Source organism: Eurosta solidaginis, chromosome 4, assembly GCF_040869045.1.
Source record: "Eurosta solidaginis isolate ZX-2024a chromosome 4, ASM4086904v1, whole genome shotgun sequence".
Taxonomy (NCBI): Eukaryota; Metazoa; Arthropoda; class Insecta; order Diptera; family Tephritidae; genus Eurosta; species Eurosta solidaginis.
Genome location: NC_090322.1, coordinates 162310691 through 162332453, shown reverse-complemented (window position 1 = coordinate 162332453; position 21763 = coordinate 162310691). Strand labels below are relative to the sequence as shown.

The 21763-nt window shown below is 38.9% G+C and overlaps 1 protein-coding gene, 1 long non-coding RNA gene and 1 pseudogene across 4 annotated transcripts in view; 1 reads left to right on the top strand and 2 right to left on the bottom strand.

The window, feature by feature from the left end:
• LOC137250559 (uncharacterized) overlaps window positions 1-21763 on the bottom strand; it is a 552581-nt gene that overhangs the window by 43080 nt on the left and 487738 nt on the right. The window lies entirely within an intron of this gene.
• Window positions 1-21763, top strand: part of LOC137248287 (galactokinase-like) — a 143589-nt gene that overhangs the window by 53397 nt on the left and 68429 nt on the right. For all 3 annotated transcript variants that reach the window (XM_067779161.1, XM_067779160.1, XM_067779162.1), the window contains one exon: window positions 3100-3287. In XM_067779161.1, coding sequence (XP_067635262.1) covers window positions 3100-3287 — 188 coding nt within the window. The remainder of the gene's footprint in view (window positions 1-3099; window positions 3288-21763) is intronic.
• On the bottom strand, window positions 15840-19840 carry LOC137250558 (electron transfer flavoprotein subunit alpha, mitochondrial-like; annotated as a pseudogene).

The window sequence follows — 21763 nt, the reverse complement described above, 5'->3', positions numbered from 1 at the left end:
GCAAAATAATCACGTCGCAATGGGGACAATGCGAGGCAACAAAATCTGTAAACAGAGGAACGCAGCAGGGTTAGGTCTTATCACCAATGATGTCAAGGCTGGTTTTCAACCAATTGCTTGGGCGGTTCGACGGAGGACCAACCAAACGTACATGCACATGCAGATGATGTTTCAGTCACCGTAAGCTGCAAATGCTTTAGAAAATCAGCTATCTGATGGTTTGGGCACTTCGGGATGTACATGCCTCAACGCGGAAAAATCTGATCTAGTATTTTTTACTTGGAAATAAAAGATCCATATTAGAACAAAGCCGGTAGTGGTAACCCTACAAGAAAAATGTAGCAGAAAATATCTAGGAGTCATCCTACATAGAAGTTTGTCGTGAAAACACCATGGGGAAGAAGGAGCGAAGAAATCCTTTGTGGCACTGTATGCATGCCAAAGAATGCTTGGATGCACGTGGGGGCCAGAAATGGGATGCAGAAATGGCAGTACTTACTATACACGTGTATACCGATGATTACAAATTTACAAAAGATGTTCGCGTCTGCAGTTTACTGTGTCGATCCTGAAATAAATAGATTCTATAAGCTGCTAAATCACTGTAGCGCCTTTCAAGCAGTGAAAGAAGCATCAGAAATTCCGGAGGAAGCGTGCTAAAGCTGCAGTGGCGTCAATGTATATATTGATAGTTAGGCGGCGATTAAGACAATAATCTCAACACAGTATTTCATCAAGAAGGGTTCAGGAGTTTCATATGATACATCAAGCAGGAAAAGCGTGGGCAAAAGCGCGGGGCTTCAATTTTCTAAGATCACGTGCAAAGCCTACGATGGGCATACTAGCTGGACACTGCCTTCTGGCGTCTCATTCCTATAAATTAGGCCTCGTCAGTAACAGCAGGTGTAGGAAGTGCGAGCTGCAGGAAGAAATGGTTGAGCACGTTCTATGTTCATTTTTTGCGCCCGCCAAGTCAAAGTTCTAGCTATTAGGGGCAGCAGCGTTGCCAAATCTTGAAGCAGCAATTAAGTTGGGTCCTAGAAAAAGCCTAGTATTTGCCAAGAGGACGGAGTTATTCTATAACATAAGCCTGGCACCTGACTGGGGTTATTGCGTTGGGTGGTCAAACAAATTCTGGTAACAATACGGTCATATTCAGTCTATGTGGGTTCTTTGTTGACCGACCAGCTCAACTTTAACTTACCTTTGGAAAATTTTGCATTTTTGATTGACCAAATTTTTGGTGTTTCATAGCAATATACAACAATACACTCATAAGTAATTTCGGGTAGGTTAGGCTGAACTGGCCGGTCCATGAGGACCTCATATAGACTGATTGAATCCGTAGTGTTACCAGAAGTTTGTTTTAACGACCAAACTGAAAAACCCTATCAAAAAGCAGGACCTATGTTATAAAATAACTCCGTCCTCTTAGCAAATACTAGAAGCTTCCTAGGACTTAAGCCACTTGCTGCTTCTAGATCTGATAGCTATATCACTCTTAATAGCTGGAATCTTAGCCTGGCAAGTGCATGGCACGAGCACAGAACGTGGTCGATCGTTTCCTCCTCCAACCCGCACTTCCTACATCTGCTATCACTGACCAATCTCAACTTAAAGGCATGTGACACCAGAAGGCTGTGTCCAGTCAGAATACCCGTCATGAGTCTACAGTCCTCTCTTTTTAATGATAGAAGCAACTGTGTTAGTCTAAGGTTGTAAGACCTATATATAGCCTTAGGCACTTTACAACCCCGCGCTTGAACCCACGCCTTTCCCGTTTGGTCGATCATGTGAACCTCTCGCCTTCGCTTAATCTCGCCCAATCTAATTGGGACGTCTATGGAGCAAGCTTCAAAGGATGCACCCTTTTCAGCTAGTTCGTCCGCTTTTTCATTCCCATATATTCCCATATGCCCCGGGACCCAATATGGATGTATGCTTCTCCCTGTCCCGATTCTCTCCAGAGACTGCAAACAAGAACTCCATAGTATAGAATAGGGCTTACAATCGCTGTAAAAACCCAATGAGAAAGAGTGGGCGATAGGCCCCACGTACACCCCAGCATTCTTTTACATGCATAAAGTGCCCTTGAGGCCTTCTTGACCCTGTCCTCCACGTTGAACTTCCATGACAGCTTACTGTCTAAGATGATTCCTAGATATTTTGTGTAAGGTTTCTCCTGTAGGGTCACCCTCCTAACTTAGACGTGGTCCAATTTGGGACTTTGTACCTCTTTGTAAACAAGACCATATCTGTCTTCTCCACATTTATTTTCAACCCGACTTTAGATGCCCAGATATGAATATCCCTAAGCGCCCGATATATCAAATAACTAATTGTTGGAAGGCACTTTCCACTTATGACAATTGCAACGTCATCTGCGTAAGCCGTAAGTTTTACGGGTCCCTCATCGAATTGCCTGAGCAGTTGGTTGATGGCTAGCGTCCACAGCAGAGGTGATAGCACCCCTCCCTACGGCGTGCCCCTGTCCACTGATTTCGTGGCCTCGTACAATCCCCATTGTGATGTAATATTTCCGCAATTGCCGATCCATTTGATTAAGGCAGGATGTGCTTTAATGTAATTCAGACCATCCATAATTGCCCATGTTGCAACATTATTGAATGCTCCGGCAATGTCCAAGAAGACTCCTAGAGCATACTCCTTATATTCCAGGGATGTCTCTATGCTTATTACCACCCTATGCAATGCGGTGTCTACCGACTTGCTTTTTGTGTACGCATGCTGTGTTGCGGAGAGCAGCTTTTCATCCACGTTGGACATTATGTACACATCTATCAGCCTCTCAAAAGTTTTGGGCAGAAAAAATGTTAGGCTAATGGGTCTATAAAAGAAAGTAAGCTGACAAAATTTGTTACGGAACTACACCTTTTCCAGTAGTACTTTCAAAAACATCAATTTTATTTTAGAAAGTGTCAATTTGATTTTAGAAATTGTCAATTGAACTTTGGAATAGTGAATTGTTATTTAAAAGGCACTAACTCTACTTTAGAATGATCAAATGTAGAATTAGCACGCACAAATACAATAGCTTACATCTTTCTCATTTGATTCTTTTGTTTTAAAAATACACAGTTCACTGGAAATATTTCAAATACCATTTCTTAACAACTCAAAGGATTTGGTGGTTTTAATTTGCAATTCAGGTGTTCGCCACGAATTATCGCAAAGTGAATATCCAACAAGGCGCAAACAATGCAACGAAGCACTCAAGCTAATGGATAAACAGAGCTACAGGGATGCAAAAGAAGAAAGCTTGTCAGGTACTTAATGTTGAATTAATGCCAATGTAATTTTTTCATTTTGCTTCAAAAGGATAGAGGGAGAGATAGTCTCTTACTGAGTATAGACAATTTATACAATTTTCATTTTGTGAAAAAAGATTTCAAAAATACAGTGGCTGTGTGGTCTAAGATATATTGGGCTTATAAAACATGGCTACAAACACAAATATTCTGAAGTTATATTCACATAAATTGTTTACAGTTATCTACTTCCAATTGAGATCTGATCAAATTGAGGAATCGAAAAGCTTTTTAACTTTAGTATACCATCGCATGAGCATTATGCAAATTTTTTGTTAATGTTTTAATGCTCCAAAAATAGTGCCAATAGATTTTTGCATTAACATAAAATGTTTATTAAATTAGATACTATAATGTTTCGATCGGCTTTAAATGTATCGATTATATTTTTTTGTGGTAGCTAGTCAACTGAAATACGTTAGAAATTTCAAGTATCGAGCTGGCAGGAAGCGTGTTAAAAACCGATCAACATATTTCAAAACTCTATGAATTTTCTTATTATTTTAGAATTTCGCTATTCGAATAGTTCATTTATTTAGATTATTCCAATAACCACATTTCAACGATTATTCGATTTTCAAAATGGAAAATCGATTTTGTATGAAGTGCTCATACAAAAAATTACGTATACGCAGTGTATGTTCCAAATATTTCTTCTTTGTTACTTTGATCAATTACTAGATATTGAAATCTTGAAGTGGTATGGGTCTAAAATGATGTCCTTAAGTACAATTTTCCCAACCCTCCGATTTCGGTAAGAAATACTATTTTGGTAAGAAAGTCAAACAATCGCAATATCTTAAGCCTTATAAATACAGAAGACGTCCATACTTTTAAACGTATTGTAACGAATTTACGGAAATTCCTCTTATTTTCAAACTTTTACTAATGTTCGAATCACTAAACTGTTGAATAAATAACTCCGCTATTGAATAATGCAAAAATGATCTTTATTAGACTACTTGAAAATAACACTTATACTTCGCAACTGATAGCTTTCTTAAATCAAACTGATTGTCGTGCCTTTAGTGTTGCTGCCTTTTATACTCTCTGATTTTTCGTTCGTATAATTCTAGGCACTTCCAGAATTTACTTAGTTACTGCTATAAAATTAAAACTACAGATGCACTTGTATAGCTTCGCATATGCGCGTGACACTCTACATAAAATTGCTTGCTTTTTGGAGCATTTTAGACAAGATATATGCATGTGTTTGTACGTCTCTTCTCCGCTGCTCGTATGGACATATGGCTAGACATAATGATTGATTTGCTGATGTGCATACGAGTCATTTCTTAGCATCGGCTTAGAGATAATAGTACCCCTTAGTGTTGCTAGTATTCGTCACAATATCATACTTGATCTTTATACGATGAACAATACGCTTGAAATGTGATGAGTGAAAATCGGCTGGCATAAGAGCTTTGAGAACTGATTTCTCGAAACAGTTCCACAAAACTCGAAAAAATTTATCCCATATTTGTATACCTTTCGGTTCCAGGAATACGTGAGCAACGTATTCAAATGCCAGTTTGGATCTCTTTATCATAGCATATTGGGTTATTTTTAAATCCCTCTAATTAATCGCAATGGCGGCCACCGTGATGTGATGGTAGCGTGCTCCGCCTACCACACCGTATGCCCTGGGTTCACACCCCGGGCAAAGCAGTATCAAAATTTTAGAAATAAGGTTTTTCAATTATAAGAACATTTTTCGAAGCGGGGTCGCCCCTCGGCAGTGTTTGGCAAGCGCTCCGGTTGTATTTCTGCCATGAAAAGCTCTCAGTGAAAATTCATCTGCCTTGGAGATGCCGTTCGGACTCGGCGTGAAACATGTAGGTCCCGTCCGGCCGATTTGTAGGGAAAATCAATAGGAGCACGACGCAAATTGGAAGAGAAGCCCGACCTCTTCGTAGGTTATCGCACCTTACATTTATTTATTTTTTAATTAATCGCAAAAACGCAGACAGTGTTTAGAAATACATAAAAGAATGATAAGAAACAAAATATGTAGCAGGGAGTGGCAGTTTTAGTATCCAGTAATAAACTTCTTATGCATTTTATTTCAGGGATATGTCAACGCTACTTTCGTGATTACTTTCTGGGTCTTTCTATATAATTTCGGGGATATTAAAGAAAGTTGTTGAGTTGTGTTATAAATTACTCCAAAGATTTTGAAACTATTTCGAAATACTTCAGTTCCTCCAATCCCTACATCTTTTTTCTGACCTACCATTAAAAAATAACGGACAAATGCATGTATGTAGTATTACACCAACAGTATTTTGTAAGAAAGAACACAATTTTAATCTCATATATCTTGTTATCAAAGAAGCCTTAAAAACTGCAAGTTGGCAGAAATAAATCGTGTACGTGTAACCTTAAAGCCCTTTGAAAAAGTAGCTGCTGTATTATGTGGGGGATTATACTGGAAGTACCGTAAAATAGTCCCAAAGATCATCACTAAAATACCACAGATTGATCCGCGAAGATCTCCAAAATAGTTTGCAAAACTGTGTAGAAGTTATGCGGAAAATTATGCAGGACGTAGCCTGAAATGGTCTCCAAGACTATTATGCAATGATCGCAACCAGAACTATACCGAAATTACTCCAAAGTGATCTCAAATTACCTCGGGAGAATCCCGAAATAATCTCCAAGATCATAAGGAAATGATGGCATATTAGTTTCCAAATGACCCCACAAGAACGACGAAAAACTCACTGCGAAATACAACAAAGCGATACCTAAATGACGTCCTGAAAAAGTCCCCAAATTCATCAAAAAATACCAAAAATTTACCTAGAAATAACCCCGCAATGTGGCTCTTAATACCAAAATAGCTGTGGATAGTTGGCGCAGGGTGCTGATATGGCGGACAAGGCGAGACATGCGTACACAAGTGGTTCCAAAGTAGTGGAAAGAGAAGGGTATACGTATAATGTGCTGATCTGTAAATAAACAGATCCTGCAAGTTGCTAGATCACTGCAGCGTGTTCAGGCGGACATACTACCCGTAACCAAAGCAGTAGGAACACTGGAAGGGAAAAGCTTAAGCCGCAGCCTTGTTGACTTTTATATTGAGATCCAAGAAGCAACTAAGGAAATAATCTCACATATCACAGTATCTGAAAGTGTGTTAGAGTGTAAGTAATGTCTGAAAAGAATCGGGACAGGAAAAGCATACATATTTGTTGGGTCCCAGCGCATATTAGAATAGATAGGAATGAAAAGCGGATGAACTAGCTAAAAAGGATGAATCCCCTGAAGTTTGCTCCGCAGACATCCTAATTAGAGTGAGCGAGATTAAGAGAAGGTGAAAGGTGCACATAATATATAATTAATATATCATTCATGTGCGCCCATGCGCCGACAGAGGAGAAAGACGATGAGGTAAAAGACGCTTTTTATGAACAATTAGAGCGCACATACGAGCGCTGCCCCGCCATGATATAAAAGTCGTGCTTGGCGATTTTAACGCCAGGGTGGGCAAAGAAGGTGTTTTTGGCCCTACAGTTGGAAAGTTCAGCGTACACAATGAAACTTCTCTTAATGGACTGAGGCTGATTGACTTTGCCTGAGCTCTAAACATGGTCATATCCAGCACGAGCTTCATGCATAAAAAGATACATCAAGCTAAATAGCTGTCTCCTGATCGAAATACTCGCAATCAGATCGATCACGTTCTGACAGACGGACGGCATGTCTCCAGTGTTTTAGATGTGCGCACGATCCGAGGACCTAACATCGACTCGGACCATTATCTCGTTGTAGCCAAAATACGCGCCCACTTCAGCGCGGCTAAAACCAAGGAACAAAAAACACAAGAAAATCTAGGCGTCTAAAAGCTTCAATCACAACAGACTGCCAATGATTTCGCAAATCGACTTTCACATCTGCTTTCTGAGAGAAGAACTCAGCCTGAAGGAATACAGGAGCAGTGGGAGCATTTCTCCAAAGCACTTCATACTGCCGCCGAGGAAAAAATTGGTTACCGGCGGCCACGAAAAAACAAATGGTACGATGAAGGATGCCGCGTTGCAACCGAAAGAAAAGACGCTGCCTACATTGCTACCTTAAAAGCGAGCGCAACAAGAGGAGTGTGTGAACGCTATCGAGAGTTGAAAAGGGAAGCGAGACACCTTTTCAGGAAGAAAAAAGTAGAAGCAGAAAGGCGTGAGTGCGAACAGCTTGAGCTGCTAGCCACCAGGAATAGCGCCCGAAAATTTTACCAAAAATTACGGCGACAACGGGAAGGTTTTAAGACCGCGGCAAACTCCTGTAAGAATAAAAACTGCTACCTTGTAACTGATGTCCACAGAGTGCTTAGATTATGGAGGGAACACTTCCCTGCTCTCCTAAATGGAGGCAGCGATTCACCGCGCAGAGATGACGAACCCGATCCCGCAATCGATGATAATGGAATATATGTCCGCCTGCCGGATTATGACGAAGTTAGAATAGCAATAACCAGATTGAAAAAAAACAATACCGTGGGCGCTGATGGACTGCCTGCGAAGCTATTCAAGTACGGCGGCGAGGAGGTGGTAAGGCGCATGCAGCAGCTTCTTTGCAAGATATGGGCGGACGAGTGCATGTCCGACAATTGGAATCTAAGTGTTCTCTGCCCAGTCCACATGAAGGGGGATACTGCAAAATGCACCAACTATCGTGGAACCAGCCTTCTTAACATCGCATATAAGGTCCTTTCAAGTGTATTGTGCGAAAGATTGAAGCCCACCGTGAACCGGCTGATTGCACCTTATCAGTGTGGCTTCAGACATGGTAAATCTACCATCGATCAGATTTTCACAATTGGCCAAATCTTGGAAAAAACCCATGAAGAGAGAATGGACACACATCTTCATCGATTTTAAAGCCGCCTTCGACAGCACGAAAAGGAGCTGCCTATATGCCGCTATGTCTGACTTTGGTTTCCCCGCAAAACTTATCCGGCTGTGCAAAATGACGTTGAGCAACACCATCAGCTCAGTCAGAATTGGGAAGAACCTCTCCGAGCTGTTCGAAACTAAATGGGGTTTCAGACAGGATAACCCCCTATCGTGCGAATTCTTTAATTTGATGCTGGAGAAAATTATACTAGCTGCAGAACTTAACCGCACTGGAACTATATTCTATAAAAACGTGCAATTACTGGCATATACTGATGACATTGATATAATCGGCCTAAACACCAGCGCTGTTAGTTCTGGTTACTCCAAACTGGAAAAAGAAGCGGTAAAGATGGGTTTGATGGTGAATGAGGACAAAACGAAGTACCTGCTGTCATCGAGCAAAGAGTCAGCGCATGCGCCCCTTGGCAACCACGCTGCTGTTGGCAGCCATCATTTCGAAATAGTAAAAGATTTCGTTTATTTGGAACCAGCATCAACACTAGCAACAAGATCAGCACTGAAATCTAGCGAAGAATCAATCTTGCCAATAAATGCTACTTTGGACTAGGTAGGAAATTGAAAAGTAAAGTCCTCTCTCGGCGACGAAAATCATACTCTAAAAGCCACTTATCGTACCCGTCCTGCTATATGGGGCATGGACTATGACAACAGCAGATGAAGCGGCTCTGGGAGTATTCGAGAGAAAAGTTCTTCGAAAGATTTATGAACCTCTACGCGTTGACGATGGCGAGTACCGAAGAAGATTTAATGATGAGCTGTACGAGCTATACGCAACATCCACATAGTCCAGCGAATTAAAACGCAGCGGCTGTGCCGGCTAGGCTATGTTATGCGAATCAAAGATGATGCTCCGGCCAAGAAAGTGTTTCTATCGGAACTCGCCTATGGAAGCAAAGGTAGAGGGAGGCAACCACTCCGTTGGAAGGACCAGGTGGAAAACGATTTAAACTCCCTTGGTGTGACCAATTCGCGCCAGTTGGCGTAGCGAAGGAGCGACTGGCGCGCCTTGTTGGACGGCCATAACCGTTAAACGGTTAAGCGCCAATTAAGTTAGTAAGTAAGAGAGGTGCATTTGATCGAACAAGCAGGAAAAGTGTAGGTGCAAGCGCGGGCTGTAAAGTGTCGACGATTGTGTGTAAGTCTAACAACGTTAGACTAACATAGTTGCTTCTATCATTAAAAAGAGAGGACTGTCGATTCATGACGAGTATTCTGACTGAATACTGCCTTCTGGCGTCACATGCCTTTAACTTGGGCCTGGTCAATGATAGAAGATAGACGAAGTGCGAGTTGAAGCAGGAAACGGTTGAGCACGTTATGTGCTCATGTCCCAACCTTGCTAAGCTTAGGCTCGAGCTATAAGGAGTTATACAGCTATCAGATCTAGAAGCAGCAAGTGGCATAGGTCCTAGAAAGCTTCTAGTATTTTTTCAAGAGGACGGAGTTATATTGTGACCTAGGTCCTCGTTTTTGATAGTGTTTTTCAGATTGGTCGTTAAACAAAGTTCTGTTTTACCAGGACGGACTCCTTCATTCTACGTGAGGTCCTCATGGACTGGCCAGTTCAACTTATCCTAACCTATAATACCACTCTGCTTCAAAAACTTGTCGTTGTCGTTATTATTTTGTATTTTCTTTCCATTCTTCAATGGCAAACTATTTATACAAATTTTGATAAATTATAAATTCAACTAGTACGCGAAGTCCATAGTTCACATATGTCCTTAATCGGACTCACGATTTCAGAGCTAAATTGATTTAGTGTGTGAGTGAAAACCTGATTTCGCTACGAAACGTAACACACGATACGGGCACAGACATTGGTTTAAAATTAAAAATATTGAGTTTTTATGTTTAAAGTTTGCCCATGTATAATTCATCATTTGAATAATCGTTCAAATCGAATAATCAACTATAACCGGCCATAGTCGATTTTAACTAATTTAATTACAAGATCGAATATTCGAATAATTCGATCAATCGAATATCACGAGCTTTAATAATTCGGTTATTAATTTTAAAAGCTTAAAAGTTAAAAAAAAAAAAACTACGAATGCTTTTTACTGACGAGCTTTTTCACGCACATATTTTAAATATAGCGTGGTTTACTAAAGATTTAAAAGTTTTAAAATATAAGAAATCACGTTTATTCAAATTATATAAGAGAACCGGTTTACATTCTGATTATTCACAGAACGCTATTTTCCGTCATAAGTATTTTGAAGTTAATAAAAAGTGTTATAAAGCTTACATATGTTAAACTAAAAGAAACATTATTTGCAACCCGAAGTCTTTTTATGATTTCGTAAATTCTAAACGCAGAACTAACGGGTTTCCTTCTGCCATGAAGTTTAAAAATAGCATTTCCAGCGACGATCAAGAGATTGCAAACTTCTTCGCTGAATTCTTTCACTCTAATTACTCTGCTGTGGTTGATTCATCACCTACAAATTATCCGTATGAGCTCCATTCTAGTAACTCAATATATGCCCCACATTTGTTGCCTGGTATTCTACTATAGATGTAGTCCCTAAAAGAATCCTCCAAATACGGTCCCGATTTGATCCCAACATGTTTTCTTAAAAAATGTGCGGAATACATTTACTAGCCCTTACTGATCTGTTTAACCTCTCTTTAAAAAATTGCATTTTCCCGACGGCTTGGAAGGAATCTTTTCTTATCCCACTCCATAAAAAAGGAAGCAAGTCGTCTATTGAAAACTATCGTGGAATAGCAAAGCTCTCCGCTATCCCTAAGCTTTTCGAAGCAATCGTTACTAATCACCTTACGTTTTCGATTTCTACATTGATAGATAGTTCTCAGCATGGCTTTTGTAGAGCCAAATCAACCACAACCAATTTGCTTGAATTTACAACTCACTTCTTTAATGGGTTTAGAAACAATCATCATAGCGACGTTATATACACTGATTTCAGCAAGGCATTCGAAAAAGTACGCCACTCATTATTTGTTTATAAACTCGAATTGCTTGATTTTCAACCTTGCCTAACTCGCTGGATCTCCTCCTATCTTTGCGGTAGAACTCAAAGAGTCGTTTTTAAAAACACTTGTTCAAATGTCATCGATTTCCCTCCGGTGTGCCTCGGGGCAGCCATCTCGGTCCTATTATGTTTTTGATCTTTATAAACGATGTTTCCACAACTATAAAATATTCTAAAATTTTAATGTATGCCGACGACGCAAAACTTTTTAAGTCATATGCGTCGGCTGAAGAACGTTCTGTACTCCAGGCGGATTTAAATCGTTTAGTTACTTGGTGTAATACGAATTTTATGCCGCTCAACATAGAAAATGTAAATTCATGTGTTTTTCATGTGGGCACATACAGCCAGCTTCTTACACAATTAATGACCAAACTCTGGAAAGCGTTAGTGTTTTTGTCAACTTGGGAGTTACAATGAGTTGCAAACTTAGTTTCAACCCTCATATTAATGCCACAGTCAATAAAGCGAGAGGAGTTTTAGTATTTGTGAAAAGATGGGCAAAAGAGTTTAGTGATCCCTACGTTACAAAAACCCTTTTTACATCATTGGTGAGGCCGATATTAGAATATGGATCGATAATTTGGAATCCGCGTTATCAAGTTCATATGGATAGGCTAGATTCAATTCAAAAAGAGTTCTTACTTTTCGCCTTGAGAAATATTCAATGGGACTCTCCGTATAATCTTCTTCCTTACACTAATCGTTTAAAACTAATAAATCTTCCTACCCTTGCAAGTCGTAGAGAAATGTTAGGTGTACTATTTATGGCTAGACTTTTATATGGATCGATTTCAAGCCCATTTCTTTTGAACGAAGTAAACTTGAATGTTCCGTGCCGAGTTTCAACGTATTATAAACCTATAATTCTCAAACAACGCAGAAATTTCCAACTACACGAACCTATTCTATGTTTGTGTGAAGATTATAACTCTCATTCGAGAATAATTGATGTTTCGGACTCGCTCTTTGCCATAAAAAAAGACGGTTCTATCTTCTCTTAATAATTAAAAAATTATATTTATACTTTTAATCTATTGTATTTTGTGAACCTATATTTCTCAGCTGATGAGCGCTTTTAAATCTCGGCGCTTAAGAAGCCACTATAACACATACATAAGAATTAGGATAAAAAAAATATATATATATATGTATGAATTAAAAAAAAACAAAAACAGGATTAGCCAGGTTTCATCGGGCCACTTGAGGGCAGTACGCTGCCACAACGTCCGAGAAAAAAAAAAAAAAAATCCAACTCAATGGAGTTTTCAAAAGAGCTTTCGGTCTTCAAAACAATAAAAAAAATTCAGTTTTTATACAGCAAAGATTTTTATTTACTGCTGTGAAAGAAATTATTTCACTTTGGTCATCAAGCAAAAAACAATGTGATGAATAATTAAAATATTTAAAACAACTGGGTTAACCATTAAATATTCCGTGCTAAACTAAATCCCCCGTACACCAAGCATACAAGGCAACCACACATTTCTATATTATAACTAAGCTAAATGTGAAAAAATTTATTGATTTTATGAGAACAATAAACTTTGAAATCGAATTTCACATTTTTTTTTTTTTTTTTGTGTTTTACATATTCATGTTTCTGGCAAAAGCGCGGCGACTCGTGCAAAAAATATCTACCTCACTTACTTTAGCTACATTTGACATATGACTCATTATTATAATTATATATGACTGCGCTTGCATCATATCCCGCAGCGTTTGTTTTAACACTTTGTCGCCTTTTCTCATTTGTTCATTGGTTTCATCATGTGCAACAACAAATGTGTACTACCTAAAACGCTTGCCAATTTGTTTCCTTTGCGCCTATAAGCATGCAACAAATTGCATACGCGCAAAAGCAAATAACATGATGACCACATGCCATCTGAACGAGACTTACTGCGTAGTTCGTGAATTGCTTTGTCGACGCTGTGGATGCATATTTAAATGTTCTTACAATAAGATTTTCATAGCAACAATCTCTCATAACTTCATATTTAAAATTGTTATATACATAACATCATTAATTGTCGCTTAACGGCCTAAGCGAGTTTGCCCGGCTTGTTACAAGTCACGCCAGGTATCCTTGTTTCGCGGCAACTGGAGAAATTGGGAGCACCAAGCGAGGTTAAGTCACCCTCCTCCTGCTTCTCTCAACTCAGTGGAGGTCTCCCCCTTTCTCTGCTCTCAGACTGCGGTGTCAACTAAAATACTTTCTTAGCCGAAGCGCCTTTGTTCATTCCCATAACATGACCTGCCCAGTTGATCCTTTGAGTTTTTTTTGTTGCATTTTCGTCATATCTGCAATAAAATCATACAGCTCATTATTATAACAATTTCGATATTCATCGTCGGCATTATTGATTATTAGCTTTCCGGAGAACTTTTCTCTCGAACACTCCAAGAGCCATCTGTTGTTGAGGTTGTTGTGGCGATAAGGACACTCGAAGGGCTTGGGGAGTCTTACCGATGTCGATTGTTCTTTTCCGGATACATATCCGGTACGTTCCGGTAACAAGCACCATTAAAGGACTAGCCCGACCATCTCGGTAACGATTTGGTATGACCACATGAAACCTTCCTCACCCTCTATATCCATGAGGAACTTTTGGTCACCAGAGTCTCAGCTGTTAAAGAGACATGAATCGCCAAGTGTAGGTGTGTTTGACAATTGGGTTGGAGAATCTATATATTGCTGGTAACCCATTGAAAGGGTTGCGCTACACAACCCCTTTAATCAATTTGGTATTTTAGTCGCCTCTTACGACAGGCATACCTGCCGCAGGTATATTCTAAGCTCCCTAACCCGCTGGGGAGCCAAGAACATCTCATCTTCTCTTGTTGTTGTTGTTGTTGTAGCAGTGCTTTGCCCCATCGGATAGGCCCGACCGATCACAAATTGTCATCAGTATCCTCTAACGGGATTCCAAGGAAACTTGCCGTTCCAACAGTGGTGGACCAGAGAGAAAGGGTGCTAGGGACATTGGTTCCACATTGCAATTAATGTGATGGTTGGTGTCATGCGGGGACACATTCAAGCAGGACATTTATTATGTATGTCATGGTTGATTCTGGACAGTTAATACTTTAACCTATTACAGTCTCAAAATCGAAGTTGAGCTAGAGCGGCGCGCGTTCGGAGAGTGCATTCCCCTTCTGCGAGTTTTCGGTATTTTCCATTAGGAACTGGGTTCGCCGGCCAACTCCTGGAAATAGAAGTCCGACGCCCGTTCGTTGAAATAACTAAGGGCCTGTTTGTGTTTTATTGCATCATATAGCTTTTCGCTCGTTCATTCTCAGGTGCCATATTTCCTCATAATGCTTGCGGGGATGACTTCTTAAGCCCCTAGGACCTTCTTGAAATTGGACCATACAACATCGTCCCCATGCTGGGACAACAGATTTTCCACAAGAATCCCAGAGAAGAACGAGTGGGCAAACGGTGTGGAGCCGGGATCACACAAAATCTCTGTTTTTACAGATGGCTCTAAACTAAACAACAGAGTCGGCAGCGGAATATTCTCGGAGAAGCTTAATCTAAGCGAGAGCTTTTTCTTACCCGATCACTACAGTGTTTTTCAGGCTGAACTCATAGCTATCTGGGAAGCAGCCGTTTATCTTGCTAACCTGCAGGTGACCAATTCTATTTCAATTTTCTCTGACAGCCAAGCTGCCATAAAATGCCTGCAATGCAGTAACACCTCGTCACTAGTGGCATTGAAGTGCAGAGAAACCCTCAACAAACTAGCCGGAAATTGCAACCTAAGCATAATATTGGTTCCTGGCTACTGTGACATTTCAGGAAACTGCGCCGCGGATAAGCTAGCTAGGGAAGGCACCAACCTGCAAACAATAACCTCCGCTGGTTGGGCCAGCCCTCCTCTAAACACTTGGAAATATTACCTGCGATCTCTTTTCACGGATCAGGCAGACGCCAGGTGGGCCAAGGATCCTACATGTAGTATATCCAAGCAAATCTGGCCCAAACTGGATGAAAAGAGATCGCCACCGGTGATATTGGTAAACCGTATCTCTATAAGCCCACTAGTGGGCCTTTTTACATGTCACTGTCTCATGCGCACTAACGGTGCTTATATGGGCCTGCAGACAAATGACTTCTGCCGCAGCTGTAGGGACGAGGAGGAGATAGAAAGCGTGGAGCACTATCTGTGCCACTGTCCCTCACTGTCAAAAACCAGGTACCAATGCCTCCACAGACACTCTTTTGGGTGCCTTGCGAGCTTGAATCTATAAATCCAAACGACATCTTGCGCTTCATTAGGCAAACGCGCTGCTTTAGCCTCACTGGGGTCTAAACTTTCTTCTTCTTCGAAAGTAGGGTAACAGAAAATACAATTTTATTTACTTGTAGGAACAAGAATTATATTTTTTGTTATAAAAAATTAGCAACTTTATTCTTAACATGTACATATTTGTATCTAGTGGCCGATATAAGCATATACAATTAAACAAAAAAGGTAAATATTGCTATAATTAATAACAAAAATATTTGAGAGTACCTATATTACACTCCAAAATAAAATCATTTAGGAAAATGCACTAGGGCACATCACATCTAAAGTTGTGCTTCACAATTTTCCTATTAATTCTGGCACAACTTTAAATAGATCAGCCACTAAACCAATATCAGCTACTTGGAAATATGGAGCTTCAGGATTTTATTTTTATAGCTACAATGGTCTTTGAATCTTTCATGCCAGCCAAATTTTGTATGGCGCCAGAAATGCCAACAGCAATATACAAATCAGGTGCAACAATTTTGCCTGTTTGACCAATTTGGAAATCGTTAGGTACGTAGCCGGCATCGATGGCTGCACGAAAAGCACAAACAGCAGCACCCAACTTATCAGCGAGATCATAAAGCAGTTTGAAATTTTCTCCAGATCTTAGACAATGTCCACCCGGTTAGCTCTGGACGGTCGGATTTTGAAAGTTCCTGAGAAATAAATTCACTCAATGCTGTAGCATACTCGCCAGCTGGTGCTTGTTCGATAGTACCGTTACCACCAGTTTCTGCAGCAGGTGGAAAATTCGTGCCTCGTACTGTAGTTATTTTGACAGGATCTTTGGAACGTAGTATTAGTACAGCATTACCAGCATAAATTGTGCGCACAAAAGTATCTTCGCTCTTTACATCGATAATATCGGAAATTGGTGACACATCCAATTTCGCAGCAACACGTGGTAGCACATTTTTACCGATTGCAGTAGCACCTGCTAGGATATGTGTAAATTTGAATTGGGTTTGTGCGGCCAACACTTTGGTGTTATTGACTCGGCAGTGAAACCTTTGACAGCACCATTTTCGGCAACTAATACTTTGGCAACACCTTCAACTTTAGCAACTGCTTCTGATGCGGGACCACACTTTGTGCCTGCTACACGCACTGTGACGACACCGCCAATTTTTTTTGCTGCCGAAATGGTATTCAATGGATTGGGATTAAGTGCTTCATTGTTGTGTTGAGCAACGACTAGAGTACTTTTGTAACGGTGCACATACCGGAATTTTGATAATCTAGGCGTCAATTCTGTAAAATGCATTAATTGATTTTAATAATGAATAAAATAGAAAGCGAACACAATAGAGTAATCACTCCACCCCCTCTCGCGCGTTTTCGTCGCGTGCGCTTCCACCGTATTGGCAGTCAAAAGTTCATTGCTTATCACACTACACATACCTCGTTCGGCGTTCGGCAAACAACAAATCTTCAAAAAAGTAGAGTTAACTTATTTAAAGTTATATGTCTCATTTTAATGATGGAAATTGAAGCTTCAGGTATGTTTTTTCCAAATTTAATAAATATTTTATAGATTTTGTTCATTAATAACGTAATTTATCGAATTCTGTATAAGGAGAAATAGTGCATTTTTTACACATATTTTTTTTTTATTTGTTAAGCTGAAAGTTATACTTCCAAGTCCGTCCAAGGTTGAATTTTTTTTTTCAGATTGTGTACATATGCTTTGAGATGTAGAATGAAGAAGGATTAGCTGCAGAAACCCGCAGATTAATTAATTGTGGAAATTCAAAAGTTCCTAGAACAATTTTTTTAAAAGCGTTTTCTATACTTGTTATTTTTTGGTTTGTTAAAGGTTCTCAAAGCACTTCAGGGGTTCGAATTGTGACTCGAAAATACCTATTCGACTGCATGCAAGCTCAGAATTTACCATATTTGGACGAAAAATTAAACTCTTTGCAACAGGAGCTTTTGTCAAGTGAAAAATACTCTGACGAACAGATATCAGCTTTTTAGCACAATTTTTCACATTTTAAATCACAAATCAAGAAAAAGTGGCTGCAAGTACATAAAAAGGAAGATGTTTTCCTATCAAAGTACAAGTCTTGGTTGGAAGGAGGTTTTGAATTAACTGTTGCAGCAATACCGAAACGATGTGGCCGTCCTCAGAAACATTTTAGTGACTCAGGCGAAAGATCTAAAAGACGCAAAACTGCAAAACTCAGGTCTACAATAAAGGACAAAGACTTGATTATGCATTATGCTTCAGTAGAGTTAATCAAAAGTGGAAAGAGAGATGCTTCTAAAGTATTAAAAGACATTCAAAACTCTCCGACACGTGCGAAAATATACAAAAAGGCATTTTCAAACACTGGGAAAAAAGAAATCCACTCTTTATCACCAATGCAAACATTGAAACTGATGATTGATGCTGATCTAACAAGTGCTCAGTACGAAGTTATAAAGAACACATGTAAAAAAAAATGTTCCATGCAACACACTTGTTCAAAAAGCAAAAAAAGAATTGTATCCGCCTACTGAATCTATCAGAATTACATGCACTAGTGCCGAATGTGATTTACAGCTCTTGGTCGATGTTAGAGTGAAACGCTTATTAACTTATTTGAAAGTAGTTCTTTCAGCCCTTAAAGAACAAGAAAGGTTGTCCCTGAAACTTATTTGTAAATGGGGATGCGACGGCTCACAGCAGTCACAGTTTAAGCAAACACAAGAAAGTAATACTGATTGTAATTCAAATATATTCAAACCTGTTTTGTTCCATTAAGGTTAGTCCGTGGAAAAAGTGATAAAGTTGTTTGGGAAAATCCCACGCCCTCTTCAGCTCGTTTTTGTCGTCCTTTGAAGTTCCGGTTTGTGAAAGAAAGTGTGGACATAACTAAAGAGGGAATTGACTTCGTAACTGAATCTTTGAAATCTCTGTCAGCTACGAGTTAGAATTAAATAGCTTAGCCTTTAAAGTCAGTCACGCGTTCGTCATGATAATAGTAGATGGTAAAGTGTGCAACGCTGCTTCTGGCACAACTTCTACCAGTAAGTGCTATATTTGTGGCGCTATATCCAAAGATTTTAATCAGCTGCATTTATGGCACGATATTAACCACGAATGCCTTGAGTTTGGTTTATCTGTTTTGCGCACCAGGATAAGACTCTTTAAGTGTATTCTCCACCTTGCCTACAAGTTGCCTGTTCGAAAATACAGAGAAAGAAAGACAGAAGCGGAAAAAACGCTCGAGAAAGACAGGAACCATGAAATCCAACGGTAACGAGACTGGCTTGCTTGTTGATATGCCAAAAGCTAAATTTGGAAACACGAATGATGGTAACACAAGCAGGAAATTTTTCGAAGATCCAAAGTTAGCTGCTGAAATAACCGGAATCAACTATGATCTCATTTATCGGTTAAAAGTCATATTGGAGACAATTTCATGCGGACATAAAGTGGACTCGGAAAAGTATGATAAATATGCATTTGACACAGCTCAGTTGTACGTTGAATTATACCCATGGCACCCGATGACAACGACAATGCACAAAATACTTGTGCATGGTGCATTAATCATAAAAAATGCATTGGTGCCTATTGGGACACTTTCGGAGGAAGCTGCAGAAGCAAGGAATAAACATTTTAGAAATTACCGCCAAGACTTTGCAAGAAAATTTCCCGAGAAAACTCCAATAGAGACATTTTTAATCGACTTTTTTTTAAGTTCAGACCTATTATTTAGCAGCACTAGAAATGTGAAAAGAGGAAAATTAAAATCATATTTACCTGAAACGTTAAGTTTACTCATTCCGGCCCAACCTAACGAATTTGATTCATCAGATAATGAAAATTTTTAATTTTTTCCTTTAATTTGTTTCATTTTGATTTAGTTCTTATTAACGTAATATTATTGATTGAATTAAATTTTTATTTTTTTTTGGTTCAAATAATTTATTTTATTTGACACCTTCTGTGGTATTGCATTAACTTTCCATGAAACTTGATACTTGATAAATAAATAATTAAAACATTAATAATGATGTCTATTTAATATAATTTAACCTATAAATACCCAAAAAAAAATTTCATTTTCTAAGTATTCTAGTACAAAATGATTGCATCTTTAAAGATACCACGGTCACTTAAGGGTTAGTAATATAACAGTTCAATAAAAAAAAGTCCATTGCGTGAAAGATGATGAATAAAAGTATTAAAGACTATAAAAAACGTTGAAATAGTTTTGGCCGCATAGATTATCAAAATACCGGTATGTGCGGTGGAGCAAACTGTTGTGCATCAGTTTCCTTGCGTTAGAGGTGAACATTTTATTTGGATACAACTTGTTCAGCAAAGTAAATGGCAAACACTATGTGATTTTGGCACGAATTTATAAAAATGATAAAAAATTTTCTAAATCGTAACCACTTTAATTAAATATCAACACCACCACCACTACAGTAAAGGACTACGATCGCCACAAAAGTCCAAAAGTCAAAAAAAAATTATACAAAAATGACATGGAACAATAGTTGTTGATAGTTAAGAGCCAGAAAAGAAGCCACTGGTATGCTGTAAAATATGTGCATTTTAAAACTGGTTATACAAAAATTTTACCCATTTGTTGTCACTGTACCAATTTGGGTACACTCCTATAAAATGCAGAAACAATTTTTTTTTATTAAATTTTTTATTTATCATCTAAAATATGTATATCTTTTTAAATTATTGAATTGAAAAATGTTCAAATAATTGGTTAATCTGTTGGGTACCTTACGAAGCTTTACTTTTAACCAGAATTTCTTGTAATTATTCATTCATTTCCCAACGGGGTTGTAACCACATACATGAACTGGTGCATGGTTTTAGCTCAATATTTATCTATGTATGTATATTTATCCATTTGTATGTCGCTTCGGGCAAATGACCTTCTCAGCGGGATAACATCAAAGCATCCGACGGTTGACAAATGAAATGTAATGAAAGCGCATCGTCTGTAATTTTTATTACTGCTGATTTGTTTTATGTTCTTCATCTTAGTTTTCTAGATCATTAAATTCTACGATGTTCGTCATTTAATTTAAATTAAAGTCTAACATTAAAATGTAAAGGTACTGCCAATGTGCATGTAAGTCTCTATATATGTTCTTATTTGTTAGACAAACTCTTTGGCTGTTACTCGCTGTTTTATTTGAACCATCAGCTGACTTCTTTTGAGGACAGATATGTATAGCATTTTGCTAAAAACTTGAATGTGTAAGTTTGTTAGTTTTAAAAAGTCGATTAAATTATTAAATTATTGCCACGCACAAATCCTACAGAAGTGTTGGGCTAACTTAGATCAATTACAAAAAAATCTACAACAAAACTAAACATAGCCAACTTAAAGATAATTATGATGCGTACAGATGCAGATTAAGAATCATGAGAATTATGCTGTGAGCACCAAGAAACAACAGACTTGATGCCTGACTTCGCAAAATATTATCTGAATAAAAAGAAGCCCCAAATAACATAAAGAAGTCTAACAGTTCATATACCGACTTGATTAGAAACTTTGTAGTTCATGATGTACGGATGCTATGTCCATCACTATGTCGGAAAGCCGCGATCAAATACTTAATCATTCGAAGATACAGGCGACATATTTGTGCCTTACGATGCCTACATGAAGGTTATGTTCCCGAATCCCGCCTAAAGGTACGAGTAGTGTTCATCCCTAAATCCTAAAAACTTAAAAACCAAAGACTATAGGCCAATAAGCCACTGCTCCCATATGTTTAAAACACCGGAGGCATTTAGAGACCTGTATTTAAGTGACGACGACCTTAAACGGAACTCGGTTTAAACCGCCTTCCACGATAGTCAGTGCACATTTTAGTAGAATTTCTCTACATTGAGGTTGCTTCAACAACGTTTCAACGGGAGTCATCTGCAGGGAACTTATACGAAATCGAACACAACGTTCCCTTTTTATATGGATCGATTCAGTACTCAGAAAAAGGGTCGTTTACGCAACTTCAGGAGCTGGCTCAGTATTTAAAATGGCTTTACGAGGCACCCATTAGGGAAATGTTCTATCGCCTCTTTTGTAAATACTGGTGGCTAACGAAATTTTGAAATCTTCAAAGCAGACGTAACGATGGTAGTCACAAACGGGGATGAGCTAGTGATTCTGATCAAAAAAAAATGTCTGCCAACCATAACGAGCTCACGGAATCAGTACTTTGCGGCAGTCATCCATAGGCAG